This window comes from Rhizophagus irregularis, chromosome 24 (genome assembly GCF_026210795.1).
Source record: "Rhizophagus irregularis chromosome 24, complete sequence".
NCBI lineage: Eukaryota > Fungi > Glomeromycota > Glomeromycetes > Glomerales > Glomeraceae > Rhizophagus > Rhizophagus irregularis.
This window is the reverse complement of record NC_089452.1, coordinates 2,153,399-2,174,557: the sequence shown is the minus strand read 5'-3', so window position 1 is coordinate 2,174,557 and position 21,159 is coordinate 2,153,399. Positions and strand designations below refer to the sequence as shown.

The 21,159-nt window shown below is 31.1% G+C and overlaps 5 protein-coding genes across 5 annotated transcripts; 1 reads left to right on the top strand and 4 right to left on the bottom strand.

Moving 5' to 3' along the window:
* Window positions 1–2,719: 2,719 nt before the first annotated feature.
* On the bottom strand, window positions 2,720–3,803 carry OCT59_016167 (uncharacterized protein; the record flags this gene model as incomplete). Its single annotated transcript, XM_025319446.2, has 4 exons — window positions 2,720–3,258; window positions 3,345–3,516; window positions 3,595–3,662; window positions 3,737–3,803. The coding sequence occupies 4 exons, from the start codon at window positions 3,801–3,803 to the stop codon at window positions 2,720–2,722; spliced, it is 846 nt and encodes a 281-aa protein (XP_025173831.2).
* Window positions 3,804–6,423: 2,620 nt separating this feature from the next.
* OCT59_016166 (uncharacterized protein) lies at window positions 6,424–6,873 on the bottom strand (the record flags this gene model as incomplete). Its single annotated transcript, XM_025311212.1, has 1 exon — window positions 6,424–6,873. One exon carries the CDS (start codon window positions 6,871–6,873, stop codon window positions 6,424–6,426), a length of 450 nt encoding a protein of 149 aa, XP_025173830.1.
* A 1,923-nt stretch (window positions 6,874–8,796) lies between these two features.
* OCT59_016165 (uncharacterized protein) lies at window positions 8,797–9,712 on the bottom strand (the record flags this gene model as incomplete). Its single annotated transcript, XM_066132289.1, has 6 exons — window positions 8,797–8,940; window positions 9,014–9,196; window positions 9,273–9,400; window positions 9,461–9,471; window positions 9,551–9,630; window positions 9,710–9,712. The coding sequence occupies 6 exons, from the start codon at window positions 9,710–9,712 to the stop codon at window positions 8,878–8,880; spliced, it is 468 nt and encodes a 155-aa protein (XP_066003287.1). The 3' UTR covers window positions 8,797–8,877.
* Window positions 9,713–9,740: 28 nt separating this feature from the next.
* OCT59_016164 (Serine/threonine-protein kinase RIO1) lies at window positions 9,741–10,906 on the bottom strand (the record flags this gene model as incomplete). Its single annotated transcript, XM_066132288.1, has 6 exons — window positions 10,736–10,906; window positions 10,441–10,652; window positions 10,292–10,361; window positions 10,076–10,211; window positions 9,841–9,993; window positions 9,741–9,755 (listed from the first exon to the last, which is right to left on the bottom strand). Exons 2-6 carry the CDS (start codon window positions 10,478–10,480, stop codon window positions 9,741–9,743), a joined length of 414 nt encoding a protein of 137 aa, XP_066003286.1. The 5' UTR covers window positions 10,481–10,652; window positions 10,736–10,906.
* Window positions 10,907–14,325: 3,419 nt separating this feature from the next.
* On the top strand, window positions 14,326–20,884 carry OCT59_016163 (uncharacterized protein; the record flags this gene model as incomplete). Its single annotated transcript, XM_025319444.2, has 24 exons — window positions 14,326–14,470; window positions 14,561–14,585; window positions 14,653–14,774; window positions 14,861–14,905; window positions 14,983–15,022; window positions 15,100–15,149; window positions 15,224–15,236; window positions 15,322–15,455; window positions 15,535–15,561; window positions 15,634–15,747; window positions 15,817–15,922; window positions 16,076–16,230; window positions 16,333–16,494; window positions 16,576–16,724; window positions 16,812–17,141; window positions 17,712–17,836; window positions 17,923–18,172; window positions 18,259–18,290; window positions 18,368–18,540; window positions 18,611–18,924; window positions 19,002–19,322; window positions 19,403–19,742; window positions 19,819–20,523; window positions 20,595–20,884. The coding sequence occupies 24 exons, from the start codon at window positions 14,326–14,328 to the stop codon at window positions 20,882–20,884; spliced, it is 4,167 nt and encodes a 1,388-aa protein (XP_025173827.1).
* Window positions 20,885–21,159: the final 275 nt, after the last annotated feature.

Below are 21,159 nucleotides of genomic sequence, written 5' to 3'. Positions count from 1 at the left end.
AAATAATCTCAGTTTCATCATTACCGAAAGTTTCGGACGACATATTTCATAAGCGTTTATATTTCCAAATAATTAATATTAATTATTTCGGTTCAAATTCAATACATGGAACCTAAAGTATGTAATATTATTTGACAGTTCGAAAAGAATAAACGGTTCGTGTAATAAACCAAAATGAAAATTTTAATTTGTTTATCTGAAAGGTCGTCTTAAAAAAAAAAAAAATTATTTCCCGAAATATTGATAAATACTGTGTAAGTTTATTCACTAAATCAAAATGAATTAACTTATTCGGATAATTATTTCTTTATACTTTTTGTTCATCTTTCCTGAAATGGGTGTTTATTTGGAGAATACTTTTTTTTGTATTTTAAAAATGAAAATTATTTTGGACTGGTCAATTTCAAAAATTAGATTAACTCAATTTAACGTAATACGAAACAAGGTTTATTTGACCAGCATTATTGTTAATTTTAGCCAAATAATGATTAATTCATTGTGTTAGGCCAATTTCCGAAGAGTAAAGCATGTCCAAATGCAACAGATAAGATTCGAAAATTGTGATTCGCGTCTACTTAATAAAAATCTAGAAGCGCTTTTACCTGTCTGCTCAAATTTAAAATCACTCACAATAATAGGTTCTGATTGCTTAAGCACAATTCATTGCGGCGGATTTATGAAATTTGGCAAAAACCCCCGCTGCGCCCTCGGGAATTAAAATTGACCTATAGAAACATGTGATACCAATTAAGCTTTTTCCCTAAAAAATGTCAAATAACGACGCGCCTTTAACACTAGAAAAAATCGGTTATATAGTGGGAAAATTTGTTAGACGCAAGATTATGGGTACAGAAAAATTTTTTAGAGCTCATTTTTGACTGTTTACTAATAAATTTGGGACTTAAATAGAAATTTGGTGACTAAATACTGCCAAATATTTATTTAATTTGACATGATGGACTAATTTTGGGGTATTTCATAAATCCGCTATGATGCCATCATTACGACCTAAATTAGAAGAAATAGAAATTAAATATTGTTGGCAGATCAAAGTGGATATGATTCAAAAATTACATCCAAAATAAAACTTGTATTTGAAGAGAAACAGCAACATTATGTAGTTTGTAGCTATATTAATACTTAATAAAGCTTCGTCAGTCTGGCTTTATTTTTTAACGTGTGTTCGGGTGTAAGTTTTATGTGTATACATGTATGCTGTGATATTTTCTTTGATCCTACTGCACGTCTGCACATGATTCGTTTCCAGCTCAAAATAAATTTAATAGACTATAATCCGCATATATTTCCTATTGCATTCGCTATACTAACTCCTATGTTTACTTTCCTTGCAAAACTGATTAGCATTACAGGAACGTTGTAAATTTTATACTTTGCTAACAACTTAAAAGAAGTGAAGATTTTTTTGTATGCGTTTTGTCTATTAATCATATACAGTAATAGACTACTGTAATAGACTACAATAATAAATTTGTATAAGAAGAGGTAAAAAATGAATAAAGAAGCATGGTTGTGCGGCAAGACGCTCAAGTCACGATCTCTCTGTTCTAAAGTTCTACGATGCGCAGACATACCAATAATTTTATAGCGATCAGATAGTTTGTGTTTCCGTAACCGATAAAAATTTCGAAACGTATATTTCAAATGGAACCTGATCCAAAATGGTATCGATAATCGTAACACACTAATCATTTATTTGGTTCCTACATTAATGTAATAACAAGAATGGATAATAAAGTTTTCGCTGTATTCATTTGTAAAATAGATATCAATGGGAGTTGGTATACAAAAATTCTAGTCGCAAGTAAACTTATCACAGAGTTGCACTACATAATAGTCTAGTTGTTTGTTCCCGTAACTCAATTTATGCTTAATTTTTTCTTTATAACGAATTAATAGATCATCATCTATAACAAAGTAATGCTTCCCAACCCATTATCACTGATCAATAATTGCAAAGTGAATAAGTTTGTGTCCTGGAAGTATTAACATCCAATGATAAATTCTGTAAATGCATAAAGTTGCAATTAAAGTCGAAGAAATGACAAATTCATAGTCTGTATAAGCGCTTTTACTAATAATATTTTATTTTTTAAGTGAATGCACAACGTATATTTTCTTTAATAGAACTACTACGTTATTCGTTCATCTAAATAGCAGAAGATATTTTAAGGGCAACATTACAACGATGCATCAGAATTAACCCCCCATTCCAATATTTTACGTTAGAACAACAAAGATTTTCCGGAATATTTAGGGGAATCGTATTACATAGTTATTGACTAGTCCGAATATGAAGTATTTCTGGTAGTACATGGGTAATGCATATGGTCAAAATCAAAAACCCGAAACCTATTATCATGATGTTGAGAATATGGAAAAAACAAAGCTTTTACAAAGAATAACAAAGAAAGTATTAGCTCATTGCAAAATTACTGATTTTTTTTCTTAATCGATTCCAAAATGAGTGAAACCTTATTAACCTAAATATAATATTACGATTTAGAATGTCGTGTATTTTTCAATGATAATAGTAATCCTATTACGGATTGATAATTTCATCATGATCTTCATCAGCAATAATGTATATCTAAATAAATTTCACGTCATTATACTCGATATGGGTCGTTTTATTTTATATTGAACCAGTAAATTTTAAATTTATTATATTGATAATAATAACTAATAACAACGGACAATGCTACAATTTTCTCTTAATTGCACGCCCAAGGCCAAACGAAAGACCGATAACGCCACCCACTACTGTTCCTAGTCCTGGCTGAGCTTCTGTTCCGATTGACGCTCCAACCGCTACCATTTCAAAAATTGTTAGTTCCTTTTCTCTCCGCTCTTCTTCTCTCCTTCTTCTTTCTTCCTCTTCTTTTAGGCGCTTCGCTTCCTTTTGTCTTTCCAAATTTTCTTCAAGTTGTCGAGTGGTGTAAATTTCCCGTATATTGCTAATAAAAGTCTTGATCTCCATTAATCGTTCTTCACTGATTTGTCTGTCATCATCAAGATGATGGGGATCTGGAGAGACACTCCACCGGAATTCAATATCTTGAATAAAAGAACTAAAAAGTGGTACATCACTCCAAGCCATTCTCATTTTGTCTTTACACTTAATCTGATCTGGACTTGCGTGAGAAAATACAACAATGATATTATTTGTTGCATCTTTTCCAAGAAACGTTCCTATTTCTTTCAAAGTATTCCTTTGTTCATCAGTGAACCTTTCCTTCTCTACAAAGTCAATTCAAGGTTAAGTGAATTTGAAATGCGAATAAAATTAAATAAAAGTACAGCTATTAACCAAAGATATTATATACTTAAAACAAAAAGGATTGCCTTGATCCCATAAGCGCATTTATGGACGAATTTTGCAATTTCTTTAAGAGAGTCATCTTGACTAGTGTCAAAAACTCCAGGTGTGTCAACAATATCATACGTATTGCCTTTAATTGACAACGTTTTTACGCAACATTTTTTCGTTTTCGAATTCTATATATTTTTATCAATTCCTTCCTTAGTACTGAGAAAAAAATGAATTCCAAGTAAATACAAAGGATAATCACTTACAAATCCGTCTGAAACTTCAAATTCAGTATGCCCAAGAAGCAGGTTACCGAGAGCGCTTTTCCCTGCCCCTACAAAGATAGCTCTTCTTTTAGTTAATAATTATCGACTAAATAACGAAAAGCAAAAAAGAAAGAAGACTTGCCTGTTTTTCCCATTAAGAGGATAACTGGATGTTGAACGTCCTTTTCGGAATCCATTTCAAAACTCATTTCAGAAGTCATTCACAACTCATTTGGTATTAATAAAACCATCTTACATTAACTAAATTTAATTTAGCTATATACTGTAGTTCGAGGTAAAACTGCACAGCCAACTTGATCTTATCTATTTTTGTTATAAATAATTTATTTGTAATTTATCCCGTATAAAAAATTCTATAGCATCACACTGAAGTTTTGTATTGAGCCGCAAAATAACTTCCCTGACAGGGTGTTCTAAATTTATTGTGTTTTTTTTTAATAGTTTATTAAAAATTTTTTCTTTAGTATGACTCCAAACGAAAAAAAGGTCTTGAACAATTATAATTATGTCTTTTGTTTTTTATTTAATAAAAAAATCTTTGATAATTATTTATTATTAATTTTGAGAAAAAAATTCTCATATACAAATAAAATAATAATTTGTTTTATTGTACTTTCTTTAATTTAGATTATTTGGGAAAAAACTGTATGTTGATCATGTGACTTCTGACGAAAAAAAAATCTTAAAGATCTTAGATAATTATTCATTATTAATTTTAATTCAAAAAATAATAAAGAAATAAAAATCTTTCGTAACTAATGTTGATCATTTTAGTATGATCATACAATTATAATTATGACTTTTGTTTTATTTAAATAAATAATTCATTAATTTTGCATTATATTTAATAAAAAAAAATCTCTCCTATTGTACTCTTTAATTATTCATAACAAATCTTGATCACCATACAAGACTATAAAAAAAATCATATATTTTCAAACATCATAAATTTTTTAATAATATTTTATTTTTAATTTTCTTTTATGAAAAAATTAATTTGATCCTTATTGTATGGCAATAAGGATTTATTTATATTTAATCGTATAAAATACATGATTATGCTGATCATTTTTCTATAATATTAATAAGCATCGGATTACAAATTTTTTTTATTTAGGGTTTCGATCCTTTTTAATTCGGATAACGGATCGAAACCCTACTGAGTCATATTATCTTTTTTTGGTTTAGTTAAATTGTAATTTTAAAGAATAGTATTACTTTTATTTAATTAGTTAATAAAGAATATGTGTATTGAAAAAAAAATTCCCATGATTATTTTTGGTATAATGGATAGTCATTTTAGCTTAATTTTATGACCAGTTACTTCTTTTAACTAACTTATTAAAGATAGTTTAAAATCACTATCCCCCAATTTTTACAAAAAAGAATACTATATGGACGCATCTTGCTCGGCGGGTGGTAGGGTGGATCAACAGGCTAAGTAGTACTTGTACGAAATGTATATATATATATATTATATATATTATATATGCCCATAATATATATACTGTATACTATACATATATATATAAGATTTGTCTCTGAGTGATTCCTTTTTATAATTATGTAATATATTTTCTATTGTCTTACAACAGTGGTGTAAAATCGGGTTTGGTACGAAATCCCGAAGCTCGAAAACCTGACAGTACAATATCCCGAACTCTAAATCTCGAAATGGCAAAATCTCGAAATGCCATAATCCTGACATTTCATAAGCCCGACACTTCATAATCCCGAAATTCAAGAAATTTATTAATAAAAGAAAGAAAATCAATATTATTGGGTGTCGGGATTATAAAATTTGGGATTATGACAATTCAGGATTTTGACAATTCGGTATTATGGCATTTCGAGATTTTGCCATTTCGAGATTTAGAGTTCGGGATATTGTACTGTCAGGTTTTCGAGTTTCGGTATTTTGTACAGATCTCCGTAATTTATATACTGTATACCGGGTCATCAGCTTGCATAGAATGCGAAACTCGTGGTTGATTTGGCAAAAATAAAGACGGGTAGCATATGCATATGGGTCGAAAAAATACAAGCATCCAAATTCGTCCTAAAGGGCTCATGTTCCTGCTTATATCTTTTTCTCTCAGCAAATGCTATCAATACTGTATAGTATAGCATGCAGACTGGAAGACTGTTATATGATATGCTTTATTTACTTAAAAAAATTATGTTAGGTCTGAATTAGATTTCAACTTATTTGCGCCAAAGCGAAATTTTTTTTCTATTAGAAAGCTCATCAGGACGTACAGTATTCACGTATAGTATCCGCCCAGTTCGACAATTGATTACAGGACTTTTTCGCACTAAAAACAAGCACATAGCGCCAGTATGATCGATGTATTCGCCACTTATCCCAGCTAATTCGTTAAAAAAAAAATTGACCACTAAGTATATTAGTACAAACCAAATTATCTTATTATCTTTATTATGAAATAGAACATTTCTTTGATCAATAATTATAAAAGAACGTTCTTTTATTTTATATTATTGCTTTTCTTTAAACGACAAAAGTAAAATTATTTTCTTTGAAAATGTGGAATTCAAAAAAGTATATGATCATGAAGTCACAGGTTAGTCTAAAAGGGTAACTTCTCAGTGGGCATTTTTTCTTTCAGAAAATCTCGAGAAATCTGAAGAATTTAATCGATGATAATGTATAATGAATTAGATTATAAAGATGAATTTAACCAATAACAAAATAAATTAAATAAATTTCTTTTTAAATAAAATAAATGTAATAACATGAAAAATTAATTTATCAAGAAGACTTGTAAAAAGCTATAGAAGTAAGGGAAACTAAACATTAATAGCAACTGCACAGGCCAATACATCAGTGTTTTTCACAACGCCAACTACAATATCATATGGGTTAGGTAATCCAGGTACATCCGAATAATCCAGTGTTTTAGTGAATTGAGCTCCAGCTCTTGGACATCCACCATCGCACATAGGCGCCCTCTTGATATCCCCTATAATCTTGCTACTACTAGAATCTCCAAAGAAAGCAATAAGGTCAGATCCATCAGGAACATCTTGGTTCAATGATCCGGTAGCAGTAAAAGTCACGGTGTTACCGGATACGACAGGATCAGGTGAAATCACTACAGAGAGTAGGGGCGGCGTTGGTGACTGTCTACATTCTGTAAATTCGGTTGTTCGTTTAAGAAGTTTATGTGGAATAGGAATAGCATTGACTATTGAAAGCGAAGCTAATAAAATGAATACAAAAATAAAATTTCGGTTCATGATTTCTTTGTGAGGATAAACTTGGTAAATATCTGGTTAAAATGTAATTATCAATAATTTTGAATTCAGAATAAAATCGAAACCGTCGCCTTTTATAATAAAACAAGAATTCACCACCTGTTCATTGAATTCACCCCCTGTTCATTTATGATCGATTAATAATTATTTAACCATACTACTTATTACCTTTTATTTTTAGTACGGAAATATCAACTAAAACAGATCAAAATCCGAGCCGAAATGGATTACTACTTGAAAATCTCTCGTGATAACTTACATAAGATTTTCATATAATTTTAAATGCCACATTTAGAATGGTAGTCTTTGTATGTATATCAAACCCAAATGTGGTGTTTTATTTGACTTCGAGAAAATGGGTTTCGGTGAAATGAACTTCGGCGAAAAGTTCGGATAACCCATTTTTGTTGAGCGATTTGAAAATGATGAACGTTTTACACATTTAATTCAAACAAACAGATCATATTTCATTGAAGTTTCTTTCTTGGTTAATTCTGTCTCCCTCTAATCCGTGGTGTTATTCCCCCTTGGCTGTTTCTCTGTTGCCTTATTAGTCTCAATAATGGCAATGGGCTTCAATGGGCTTCAAGTGGTAAATTACTTTCTCTTTCTTTTCCCGTCAATTTATCTGTTATGTCCTTTTTCTTCGTGTGGTTTATGAAAACTTTGATATGAAAATAACTAGTTTTGTTCTACCTCTAATAAAATACTCCTTTCTTCTTTTTCAACAGATCTCATGATTAAAGCACTGCCGGTATAATGAAGAAATTATGAAAAATAATATTAAGGTATATTATTCACCATTAAATGTTGCGAGAGTTGAGATGAAATGCGGCCATTTATGCTTTTCCTGAAGGGTGTCTTACATATAGACTATTCAAACATTCTGTTTTCTTTAGGGTCATGTTAAACGAACTTTTAAATTGGGGAGACCTTATTGGACAATGTTATATTTTTTTTCCATAGTATCAAGGGATGGAATAAAAATTTTTATTATCAATTATAGAAGCACAAAACCACAACTCGTCTATATACGATGAAACAACATCATCTTTTAATGATCGATTCACCTGATACTTTGTTGTTTGACTAGATAGACTAAATATTTTAATTTTCATATATTTTTATTTTATATATTAAAAATTAGGACAATGACGGGAGCCTGGGAGCTGAGCCTTTACAAAAGTGACTACTACGCACACGCTACAAGTATAAACCCAACCTTCGCAAAGATCGCACTGCTTATTATTTATAAATCAACACTAAGCATTGCCTGATAGAAGAAGAGAAAGAATCGAGACCAAAATAAGAAGAAAGAAAAAAAGAAAAAAATAATCTATTGGAATAATAAAAATCTACATAAGAAGCATAATGTAAATAAGAGGCCCATCCATTAATTTTCATAAGTTGTTGAAAAAGTAGTATTAAAAGGGTGTAAAAAAGCATGTGATGCAAAAATATTCTAAAAAAATCTCGGAATATTGTTCAAATGATATAAATGATTTGTCATTTTTAATAATAATACCGTAGTTTCGGAATGGTTCAATGTTGTTAACTACAAAAGACAATAGTTTACATTAATTACGGAAAAAATAATTTAATAAAAAACAAATAATGTAATAAATTATTTGGACTTTTTCCCGGTAGTAGTTTTATTTTACGCATTTTGACAGCTTTGGATTCTTTCTTTTTTCTTCCGCCACTTCTTTCGCAGCTTTCTTCCGCTCCTAAAACAAGTACAAATGTAACGTTAATCATCAAATATGATATGGTACTCGAATATAATAAACAAATCCGTACTTTTTTAGATTCTTTGTCTTCATTTTGTTTTCCTCTAGATTGTTTCTTGACACATCGTCATATTCATTTTCTTCATCTCCCTCACTTTCTTTTTCTTCATCTTAATCATCCTCTTCACTTTCATCATCTTCATCATCTTTAGTAGAAATAGATGAAACGTTTTCTGACTTTACCATTACTTCATTTTCATTTGGTATTTTTTTCAGCTTTATCATCAACAGAAAGTCCAGTAAGTTGTCGATAAATCAACTAAACAAACGAGGGAAATTAATAAAAGTAACAAAATAATTACAAAGTTAATTCAATTTTTTGCTTTACTCACATCCTCACCTTCGTCTTTTGAAACTTTCAAAGTATCTCTTTCAACATAAAATACATCATTCAAGGTTCTCGGAATAAAGGCTTTCTTGAAAACCTCTTCATCAACCAAATCTTTAGACATTTTATCAATATCCTCATTTAACGTAATTGATAATTCCTGTTGGGAAGCTAATCTTTCTTGAATCTAAAAAAAATATATATATAATTTTTAAATTTATTAATTAGCAGCTCACATTAACATAATTATATGAATAATTTACCTTATCGAGCTCGGCCTCAACTTGCTCATCATCTAATCCAATGTTAATATCAGTAATAAAATCAAATAATTCTCCAATAACTCTTACACCTTTTCTTTTGAAATATTCTGTGACATTTGAAAGATCTCCTTAAAAATTCAAGAGCATGTGGATGATCATGTTCTACTGATCGATAAGATATAAAATACGCGAACGATATCTATGATAATTAAAAAAAAAAATAACGTTAAATCAAGAAATTTTTAAACTATTAACGAAAACAAATTTCTTTGACTTACAAAAGATTATATTCGTTCAAATCGGCATGACATTTATGATACATTATTATCATATTCTTTATAAGCTGATAATATATGCCCTTAAAAATAAGAAATTAAAAAAATTTTTTTTTTTTCCTTAAAAAAAAAAGAATATTCAAATTTTAAATTAGTACGTACCATCCATTTTTATCTCCAAGGAAAATCATTACTAGAGCATGTAGCCCTAAAACAAGAGGTTCGGGACATGGAATACCAGCTTGCCATAATCTCTTTAAATTTCTCATTTCTTTTTCCGCCCATAATTTGACCATTTTTCTTGGATTATGTTTACTATAACCATGTCTAAATCCAAATTCTCCCGTAACGTAACGATCTCTATCTTTAAACACTAAAATTGAAGTTTCATAAACTTTTATAGCCCTATGATTTCCATCTTCTGTTATTGCATGATAAACATTTGCCTAAATCATTTGTATTAAATATTAATTTAGGTACTGATCCTTATTTCTTTTTTTTTTTTAAAAAAAAAAGGCAACACCATACCTCTTTACCAGTGCTTACACACCCATTTATTTCATAGATTACGTTGCGATTAATCATCTTAAAAAGAATTATCCTCGTTCGAGGATCTAACACTTGCTCTACAGTAGCACGATCTGATTTATCACTATTTTTTTGTCTTCAAAAAAAAATATATTTTTACGTTAACAATAATTCATCAAATTAAAATAACTATTATTTTAAATAAGTATTACATACTTATCACCAAGAGTTTTTTTTTGTTGCCCATCTTGACAAAAAACGGATAATTTACCATCTGAAACTTCATCTTTAAGAAAGAAAATTTTTGGATTAATAAAAAGAACATAAATTCAATAACGAAATCTTTTTTTCCTGTAAATACATACCAAGATGAATCCTATTTGCATATTTACTCAAAATTTTCATTTGTTATACTAATTTAGTTTCAATAACTTTTTTTTTTAGCTTCATCAGATACACCTCTACCAGCTGATAATGAACTTCCTTCAGAAGGACCTTGTTGATATTTTATTGATCCGGATAATGTACCGCAAGCTTGTAATTTTTGTCTTAATTGTCATTTTATTAAAAGATTTTACTAAACAGTACAATCGATTAACTTTGTATTATCTTTTGATATAAAAACAAAATCTCAAATACTTAATTATACTTTTGTTTTACCTCCTGTTGCGTTATCCCATTCTTTCATTATCATTCAACTCATCAAATTCTTAATATTTTTATTTAATTCATTACTTATTCGTTGTTCATCTTGTTCATTTTCAGGTGTATCATCAAATTGTCCTGGTACATAATTAAGAGTATAAATTATATCTGGCATATTCTGAAATCGAATGAAAAAGTTGAAAAAGTTTAGAAAAAAAAATTTTTTTTTTTTGTTGATCAATTTATTAATGTTTGACCGCTGATCATTTTTTTTTTTGAATATACTGTATGTACATATTTTTATAGTTGTCACGAATTCATTTTTATTAACCTTTCAGTTAGTTCTCATGGTAATATAAAATTCATTAATTAGTTCATAGTAATATAAATTCATTAATTAGTTCATAGTAATATAGAAATTCATTAATTAATTGCCTATTTTAGAAAAAACAAGTTGCGATAGATTTTATTATAATATAAAAGGTCATTATTTGCAAAAATCCGGGGAAATTTGTCACATAATACAATAAAAACACTTTAGGAGATAATAATAAAGGTTGTATACATATATGAAAAAATTTAGCTAAATAGAGATTTAAAAACCCTAATTAATATTCTAGTATAAATTGACGGATTTGCCTATATCGTGATGGATAATATTAAAATTTAATCTAATTGATATTTAAGCTATAAGATTATACTATATCAGTTACCCCTGAAAAAACTCTAAGCTGTGATTTCATTTAATCCAGGAAAGTAAATCGGATTACCATACATCCATGATCCATCTACGACCTGTATTCTATTAATTAGCCAATTACATGTCACGTTTTGGAATGAATGTATGGCGTACCGTATAATTACACAACAAGTGATTTGTTATAAAACATGTCTCGATTGTAATACCGATTATCTGGGTTTTAAACATATCACACTTTGATAAAAAATTTTTTAACAGGGAGAACTTTTTTAAGAATTTCGTTAAAGAATTTTTTTTTTTAATAGGAAGGAGCTTCTCTTGGTAAAGAATTTCTTTTGAGAATTTTAATAGGCAAAAATATTTTTTGTGGTAGAGAATTTTTTTAATAGGGGGATTTGTTTTTAATAGAGAATTTCGTTAAAGAATTTTTCTTTAATTGAGAGATAAATAAAGAATAGCCGTTTAATCACTGTATCGTGAGAAATCACGATTCTCTGATTTTCCCCATTTTCAAAACCCTGCTCTGATTGTACTTAGATTCTCTCAGTTAGTTACCATGACTCTATTAGAAAGACTATATCAAGTTAAAATGGCACATAATATATTTTCATTATGATGGTTATTATAAAGAGCAGGTTTTGATCAAAATGATATGAACGTAAGTATTATTTATAACAAGTTTTTTAAAAATATTATTCAGGAGAATGTGGACTTGAATCTCGATGAAATTGTTTAGGAATGGAAGTTCGAAGTGGCTACTCACCAGTGGAATTGTACAATATTAATGTGAACAGCCGATTTTCTTAGATGAATAATTTCATGTTAACACGAGAGCTATTAAAAAAAGTAGGGTTTGTTCGTGGCAAACGTTACACATTTTTACTGACCATTTCTTTTGATGGCATCTATCTGACGTTTGGATTAGGTGACATGTCTCCGCCTGATCAATCCAATTTCCAATCAACTAATCTAATTTCAGTTAATGAAATTTTACCTTAATCGGAATTTTTATTAATTTTTTTTGTCCGATTTTTTTTTCTCCCTTTTCTTCTTTTGGTTTAGCTTTTATAACTAAAAAAAATTTGTCTGACGTTTGGATAAATAATTTGAATTGTGTAACTTCCATATAATTTTCTTCTTTTGGTTTGGTTTGTTTTTTAAACCCGAAAAATTTGTTTTTCTCCATTTACAGTAGGTTTAATTTTTTTTCCAAACTGAAAAATTTTTTTATTTTGTTTCGATCTTTTTGGACCGAATTATTGTCCTTTTTTTTTCAGAATTTTTTTCAATACTTATTTTTTTTTGGATTCCTTTTTTTTTCAGAAATCTCCCTTTTTTCTAACCGATTTCTTTCTTTATCCTTCTTAATTCCCTCAATTAATTTTTTTTTCTTTATCTTTCAATTTTTTTTTTATTTTTTCTTTCTTTTTCCCTTTCGGTTTCTTTTTTCAACCGATTTTTCTCTTTGTCTCTCTTCCCAAATTTTTCTTTCGGTTTTTTTCGAACCTTTTTCTTTTTTCGGGTTGGCTTTGGCTTTTCTTCCAATACAAAAAAACATTTTTTCACCTTTTCTTTTTTCAGTTTGGCTTTTTTTTTCAAACCTAATTTTTCACCATTTAGGTTTGGATCGGGTGATCGGATCGGTGCTGCAGGTAAAGATGGGCAGCATTCATTGTGGTGCTAAATTTTGGATAGACGAAAGAAACCATAATAGCAGCCAAACTTTCCCATCTTTCGCAATGTGCTGAAATTATATTTTTTTTAATCAATAACAATAGGAGGAATCATATTTCAATCATGTTTCATTTTTGGTCATTCCACCCTCCATTACCGAATGTGGATTTTTTTGGTTTCTTTTTGTTAGACCGGATTTTTTTAAAACCGAGATTTTAATAATTTTAATAATAATCTATGCAAATATGTTTTTATGTAATTTTTTATTTATTTTTACCATTTTTTTTTATGTATAGATATTATCGTTATTCTTTATTTTATTTATTTCGTTTTTTAGATCTAGATTTACAATTATTTTTTATTTTCTAGAATACATAAAAACAATAAATTTCACTAAACTCAACCTAGGTGCTCATTTATTTTAATAATTATTTTTCTTATTATTTTACTAATTATTGAATAAATATACTTTTGATTTTTTTAGTTAGAATAAGTATATTAATATTATAAAATCATAATTTATCTAATTATAAAACAAAAATAGCAACGCAAGCTAGTTATTGCTATGGATATTGTCGAAGATGGTTGCACAAAAGTTTTTAAAATTTTTTATTTGCTAGCTTGTTATTAACAATAAAGCAATATATTTTTCGGTAAATTATATAAACAAGTAAAAAGGTATATGTCTGATTGGTGATCTCCTGATTCACATGCACAATGAATATCACCAAACTACACCTTTTTTGAAAACAGCTATAATATAACAGGAAAAATGTGTTTGTTGGAAGATTTTTCCGTTAGAAATTTCTTATATTCTTTTTGATAAAGAATTTTTGTTCGGTCAAAAGGTTTTTTTATAGGTGAGTCTTTTTTTTTGATAAAGAATTTCGTTTAGAAGTCTTTTAATAAAAAATTATTGAAATAATTTTTTTTAATAGGAGTATTGAGAATTTTAGCTTGAAATTTATTATTAGAGAATTTTTTATTAAATTTTACAATTATAATAAATTTATAAAATTATTCTTCAGCACACTTTTGTCAAGCACGGCTCGCCATGCATTTTGTGTATCCATTATGAAATGTGATACAACTTGCGATTTTTGCTTCTATTGGTACTTTAGTGGTCCCAAATGGATGTGTCACGTTACAAATGAAATGTTTTTAATTTTGTTTATTCCGCTTTCTCTCTCAAAATGATGTTTTTCTTCCTAACAACAAAAAAACAATAAAAATGCCATTTATCGTTCTCTCAGTATCCGGGCCTAATGGCGTTAATGGACAGAATGGGCGCTCTGCAGCAATATCTAGTGGATCATATATGGACGGAGATGATGGAGAAGATGCGACTAATCCAACCAGGGGAAAGGATGCCGGCGGTCAGATATATTCATCATCTTTATTCAATTGAAATTGTAATTATTTCAAGTTAAATTGTGATAATTTAAAATTCATCTACTTTATAATAGATATCGACCTGTTTCTCACCGAGAGGTTTGATTTCCTTAATTTAAATTGCAATGATTTTCTACATGATTTGACTTACAGTACCTTTGAATAGGGATAATACTACTGGTGCCTCTATTGAATTTTCAGGCCAGTATCGTAAATCAGAGCAATTGGTCTATGAAAATTTTCAAGAAACTTATTCATGTGAAACGGTTGATTTTTTTGTTCTGGATGGTAAAATTTTCAAATTTTAGTTTATCGAGGTTTAGTGGTAATCAATAAAATGAACAATTCCAATATTATTTGTTGCAAACTTTCAGCTTACGGAGGAAGCGGGGGACACGGTGGTAACGGTGGAGATGGGGGTAAGTATTCATTCAAGCGTTTTACGAATACTAAGTGTGAGTGATCCAGCACAAATATAAAACAAACATTTATTTAGGGTATGGTGCCACTGGTCATCCCGGAATGGACGCCACTCAGTAAGTCTCTTACTCTTGGTGTTCAAGAGATATTCTTCAATATCAAAACAATCGTCTAATTTTTGTCAATAATAAAGATACTCTAATGGAACCAATGGAGGAAGAGGAGGTGATGGTGGTGATGCAGGTAAGAACACTATTGCTTACGATGAAATTTTTCTGGTAAATTGCTGACATATTTGGTATAAAATAACTTTATAGGCGCAGGAACCAGGTCGGTATTCTTCATTCAATTCACGATGCTTTCTTTAGCTGCTGTGAATTTTTTTTCTTTTCCTGACAAAATCTTCATCTTAAAGCGGTGCCGATGGTGGAAAAGGTGGTGCAATCACCTTGCACATGCGTGATACTGACTCGGGATTGCTATTGATGTTTGTGAAGGCATGGATTCCAACAATTTCCTACAGTCTGAACATCAATGGAGGACAAGGAGGTAATCGTTGTTATTCTCTACGTTTCAATCTGTTTAGACAAACATTTTCGGCACTATCTCATTAATTATCGTAATGCAGGCAGAGCTGGACAACATGGAACACCGGGTACTTCTTGTGTGGTTATTATTCTGATCTAGCGCATTACTTACTATGGTTATATGGTTATAATATCCACAGGTAGAGGAGGATATGGTGGTAGAGGTGGTTCAAGTTATTCATGGACAGAAACACATTCCTACACCGACTCCCGGGGATATACACAATACAATACTACATACCATTTTAATCCAGGTACGAGTTCGCAAAGCGTTCTTGATTCAGAACTTGCTGTCATATTCAATTCATTTCTTTTCATATTAGGTGGCTTTTCAGGTCCTAGTGGTAGTCCTGGACGAAGTCCAACAATTCCTCTATATAACGGTATTTCAGGAATTGACGGAAATTTCCGGTTCTTGATTGAAGACAGGTAAAATTTACATTATTCAACTTTCTACATTTCTTTTTTTGAGAAAAAAGAAGAGTAAAAGAGAGAATTTCCTGCGATTTGTTGGTAAAATACTTTTCAGTCCCACAACCCAAACAACCAATCTTGACAGTCATTTTTTATGTTTTTATCCAGCGTTACGAATGACATTACAGAATATCACGAAATTTTTGATATACGTATACAACAGGTCGTTATTCACTCCATAACGGGGGTTTTTGAACCCGAAGCTCAAATTCACATAGACACTTTGTCGATCCTCAATTTGTCTGAGATGCCTACACCAAGACGTACGTTATCTGGCTTGCAAATGTTATGCATACAGTAAATTTTAACCCAGATAAGGTTATCATTATGTAGTGGTACTTACACTTTTAATTCAAACCTGATAGGAGATATCCGTGTTACAATTAATAATAGCATATGGATTCGCAATCAGGAGGAGAAGGAGCATATCATCTTGCCACAACTTATCAATCCACACACCACCAAAAAAGTTGACTGTAATCAACCATTCACGTTTTTTCTCAAGAAACATAGGGTGAACAAGCCAGGTACATATTTAAAAAACCTTATCTTATTTCAATTGTCATTTCAATTTCAGTGAGTTTGATATTTTCCACCAAATATACCAGGTCCACCTCTTCGAGATACTGATACGTTGCACTTGACTGCAACAATGACAGGGCTTAAAAGGGAGCTTCCAGTTTTCGATATCAATGGCCTTAATATCAACATTAAATATCCTATCGAGCTTACCCATATTTCACACATGAACTCTATGGTAATGTTGTTCTTTGTATTCTTCGTGTATTGTACTACTAATGTGTATCCTACTAAACCTTTCCTTACGCTCCATATATAATTTCAGGTTGTTGGTCATGTGGCAAAAGTAATCTGGGGTGTGGAAAACACAACTGAGGTGGATTTTGGTAGCCTTTCCAAAAATAGGCGTTGCATTCGTGTCAGATTAAGAAAAACGAGCGGAGAGGTTTCATCTTCTGCCTTGCGGTTTGGCTTACAACCCGAACAGGAAGGAGTCGCTACTATCCCTCCAGAGCAGACTTTGGAAAAGGAATATATTTTTGAGATTCCTTTGCTAAAGGCTGGTCAAACGCTACAGCTGGAGGCCACTTTAACGTTGGGTGAAGCAGAGGTTTTTGAATGTGCAGAATTTTGGATTTATCTAGAACTTGGAAAGGTATAGATATAACCTTTTAATTATATTGCCGAGTAGGGATCGGAATCGATTCAATACTTGAAATCGAAAATCGATTCGGTAAAAATCGATTTTTAAAATCGAATGATCTTTTTTTATCAGTTTCGATAGAATGAATAATCGGTAACAGTTGATCTTTTTAGACATTTTTTTTACCAATTAACCGGTAAATTTAAAAATCGTATTAATTAAACGTTTTTAGTATCGATTTCCGATTTTGGCAATTTTCAAGTTTCGATTCCAATCCCTATTGCAGGGACAAGAAAACCGAGAAATCGAGGTTTATGAAGAATGAGATTTAGTGGTTTACATTGTTGATATAAACTATATAATCTAAATCTACTCCTTCATAGCTTACCGCTTGAAGTGGTAACAATATTGACTGAGATGTTTAAATTTTTGAAATGATGATTCTTAATCTCTTCACCAATATCTAGTTATAATAAGAGATTTTTTTTCATCACAAAAATGTGTTAGAATTATCGTTTGATGACAATGATAGAAATTCAAATTGACAAAAGAAATATAAATACTTTTTTGTTTTAATCTCAGATTAACAATCCTTCCATACCAAAAGTCGTTCACATTGAATCCTTTGATGTCAGAGTATCGACGATCTACCGCGGTTTCCCTGCCGGTTTCTACCCAGATGTACTACTGGTCGCGAATCATAGAACGTAAGAGCAGTGTTATCTACCCTTGTTAACTTTATTTTTGCGGAGCACGAAGGAATGAATCGCTAATATATGTTGTTTCAAAAAAGAACACGCAATGAGTTTTTGGCATGGGACAACTTGCTCAAGCAGCAGTTCGGCCTCCGGTTCTTTGTATGGGATATATCACAAATGGGCCATTTTCACTTGACAAGGCCAATACCAACACTATATTCGACTGAACCTACCACGTTAATAAAGGATCTTTCTGGAAAGACAATGATTATACTGGATAATCAATTTAATTATGGAGATTATGCTATAAAAGTTACGGCACGAGATTTTGTGCTGAAACATGAAGTATGTGCTGCGTTAATATGGCGTAACTAATATGATGCAAAAATGAGACTTATAAAAGCTAATTGAAGTTATTAATTATTATTTAGTGGCTGCAGGCAATACATAAAAATGACAACAAGTTTGTTTCTCATTACCATTTATTCTCCCAGATAACAATATTGTTTTTATTACTTATACAGTCTTTTCTATCAATAGATTTTATGTGGTTAATCCTAAAGCTGACAAAAATGCTTGTGTAGTCGCATTGGACGAATTGATAAGTACGCCTTTTGATGCATTGAGACAGAAAAGGTTTACGTTTGAACGCGTTCGCAATTTTACGCAACAACATCTTGTGGTAAAAACGGATGATTCTTCGAAAGATACAGGTAAGATATAGACATATATTTATTCCAATGAATCTAAACGAGAACACTCTAACACGAAAAAGTAACGTAGAACTCCCTGATGATGCCTCTGTTGATGGTGAGAAATTTACCATTGATCCTGCGATATTGATTGATGAAGTTATTACAGTACAGATTAAAGCCAAGATTTTCCGCAACATAAAGAAACGAATGTTCAGTAAGGCAACAAAAGTTGATAAAAAGTTGAAAAAGTTTCGTCCTCATATCCAGCATCTTGTACACTACCAATGGCATGAGATGGAAAAACGATCCATAATTCAAACTTTTAAAAATCGTGATAAAATAAACAAAATGGATGGTGGTTGTATAACGATTTTACCATACCTAACGACTACAAAACGAAGGGTATGCTTTTAAAAGTTTGAGAATGTCTAAACGTCAATTTCGTTACGTCAATTTACCTCTTTTTTTCTCCTCTAAAGATAATCTTTGCAGCATATGCTTGGAATGAAAGTCCTGCGGAATTTATTTTAATGTCGATGAATATAAGAGGCGTTATTGCAGGTTTGGGAATTGATGATCACTTTCGTCTTTTGGAAAGGATTTTTGTTACCGGACCCATCAATGAAGATAACGAAACCGATGACGTTGGTTTATTCCTCACTGGTGGTCACCGAATACTTAATGAGAATGAGCTACAGTTGGCGGAAGTACTCAAGCGGCAGATCATTTATGATGTTGCTGTTGAGTTATCAATTATATGTGATGGGAATAATGACAATTCTTCTCTTGGAGACGCGCAGGTTCAGTACCTATTCTATTCTTGTATGTTTTTAGATTGTTAACCAGAATCATGACGAAATCTAACTTTGAAATCATTTAGATTCTGGAAATGTTGGAAAACTTGCGACGCTTGGTCTGGAAAGTAGAATCATTAAGCGGAATAACAAATCTCCGATCGAAAGCAATAAAAGAAGAAAAACCATTACCAGCAATTCCTGAAGAAAATGATGATGTTTCATCGTATCATTCAAGAGAATCGAGTCAAGTGCAATTCGATGAATATAGTGATGCAGTAGGAGAAACTCCTCGAATTTACAATGATTTGACCACACGCAACGTACCAGATACAACTGCTGCTGGTGATCTTGGTGAAGTGGCGGAAACTATTTATTACATATTTCCCGTCAGACACGACACACCCCTCGGCGAGTGGATGATGGGTAAGTTTTGTTATATTGCGGAGTGTTATATCAGCTTTTGATTGTTTTATATCTTATTTTATTTTTTGTTTTATAGATGCACTAGCTCAGCTTTATGCCTTCATTAAATGTCTTAGAGCAGGAATCAATCAATCTATTTTACCTAATCGAAGAACTGCAAAGGTGCAACAGCAATCTATGGACCTTCTCCATCGTATAGGAGACGCCACGATTATTGACTTTGTTGATCCAAGATCTTCGGCAAAGTTAAAATCTATACATCAAGAACAGTCAAACCAGACATCGATGGACAAGGAGGAGTTGCCTAACTCATCAGAACTTCCCATCATCGGTGATGAGAAATTAAAACGATCCAAGTCTATGGTATCGAGGCTATCTTCAAAACCTTCCATTATTGGGAATGAGAGATTAGAAAGATCCAAGTCTATGAAAATTACCCGTTCATCTCAAGACGAATCTCAAGATCACATCTTTGATGATGATTCAACATCCTCGTCTTCACCGATTTCTACATTTCCTATTTCAAATCAATCCAATGGAACTTCTATTATTCCGTCGCCACTGTCTGTTGCTTCTGGTCTTTCATTTGCATCAGCCATGACGAGTGCAACAAGGATGTCTTCATCTAGTTTTTCTTCCAGTGGCACGTCGGCTTCTCGTTCTCGCATCTTGTATAAAAAACTAGACCCAAAACGCCGACAAACCATCAAATCATTTAAAAAAGGAGTGAAGTTGCAACTTCAAAGCATGATTCAGAAGCATTACAAGCAGTGGAAGAAAGGTTCGTAGACGTTCTTGTTATGATTTTCGACAGAAAGGTATTACTAATTTACCCATCTTATATTTTTCAAGATGCAAATTACAATTTCGGAGGCGTTTTTGATCCATCAAGAAAAGACTTACGCCGGAATGCTATGGAAACCATTTTTGGACCTTTCGAATCATTGGTCGACAATACATTGTATGGTCGCAACTTTGAGAAGAAAAGAGACGGGCAGGTTGGAGGTGTGAAGAATATAGTTGTCACGGACTCGGATTATTCACAACAAAGAGCAAAGGAGACAAATAGGAATAGAAATATGGAACAAATGATTTCCAAGTTCCTTGATTTCCAAAATAGAATGATAAAGGATACTATATGAATATCCGGCTTATACTGTATAGTTTTTCACCTATCATTCATGACTTGAAAAAAAAAATATTATATATCTATTCCATAGAATCGACTTTAGATCATGTATGCATTCCATATTTTCATCATGTAGAAAATCGATTAATTTGATTGATTGATTGATCACGTACAATCGATTTTTTAAATAATATTCAATCGAATAACTTTAATTTATTATTTCAAATTCTTTATAAAATCTGTTGCTGTGCCACTATAAAATTTGAAACTTATAAAACTTTTGGTTTG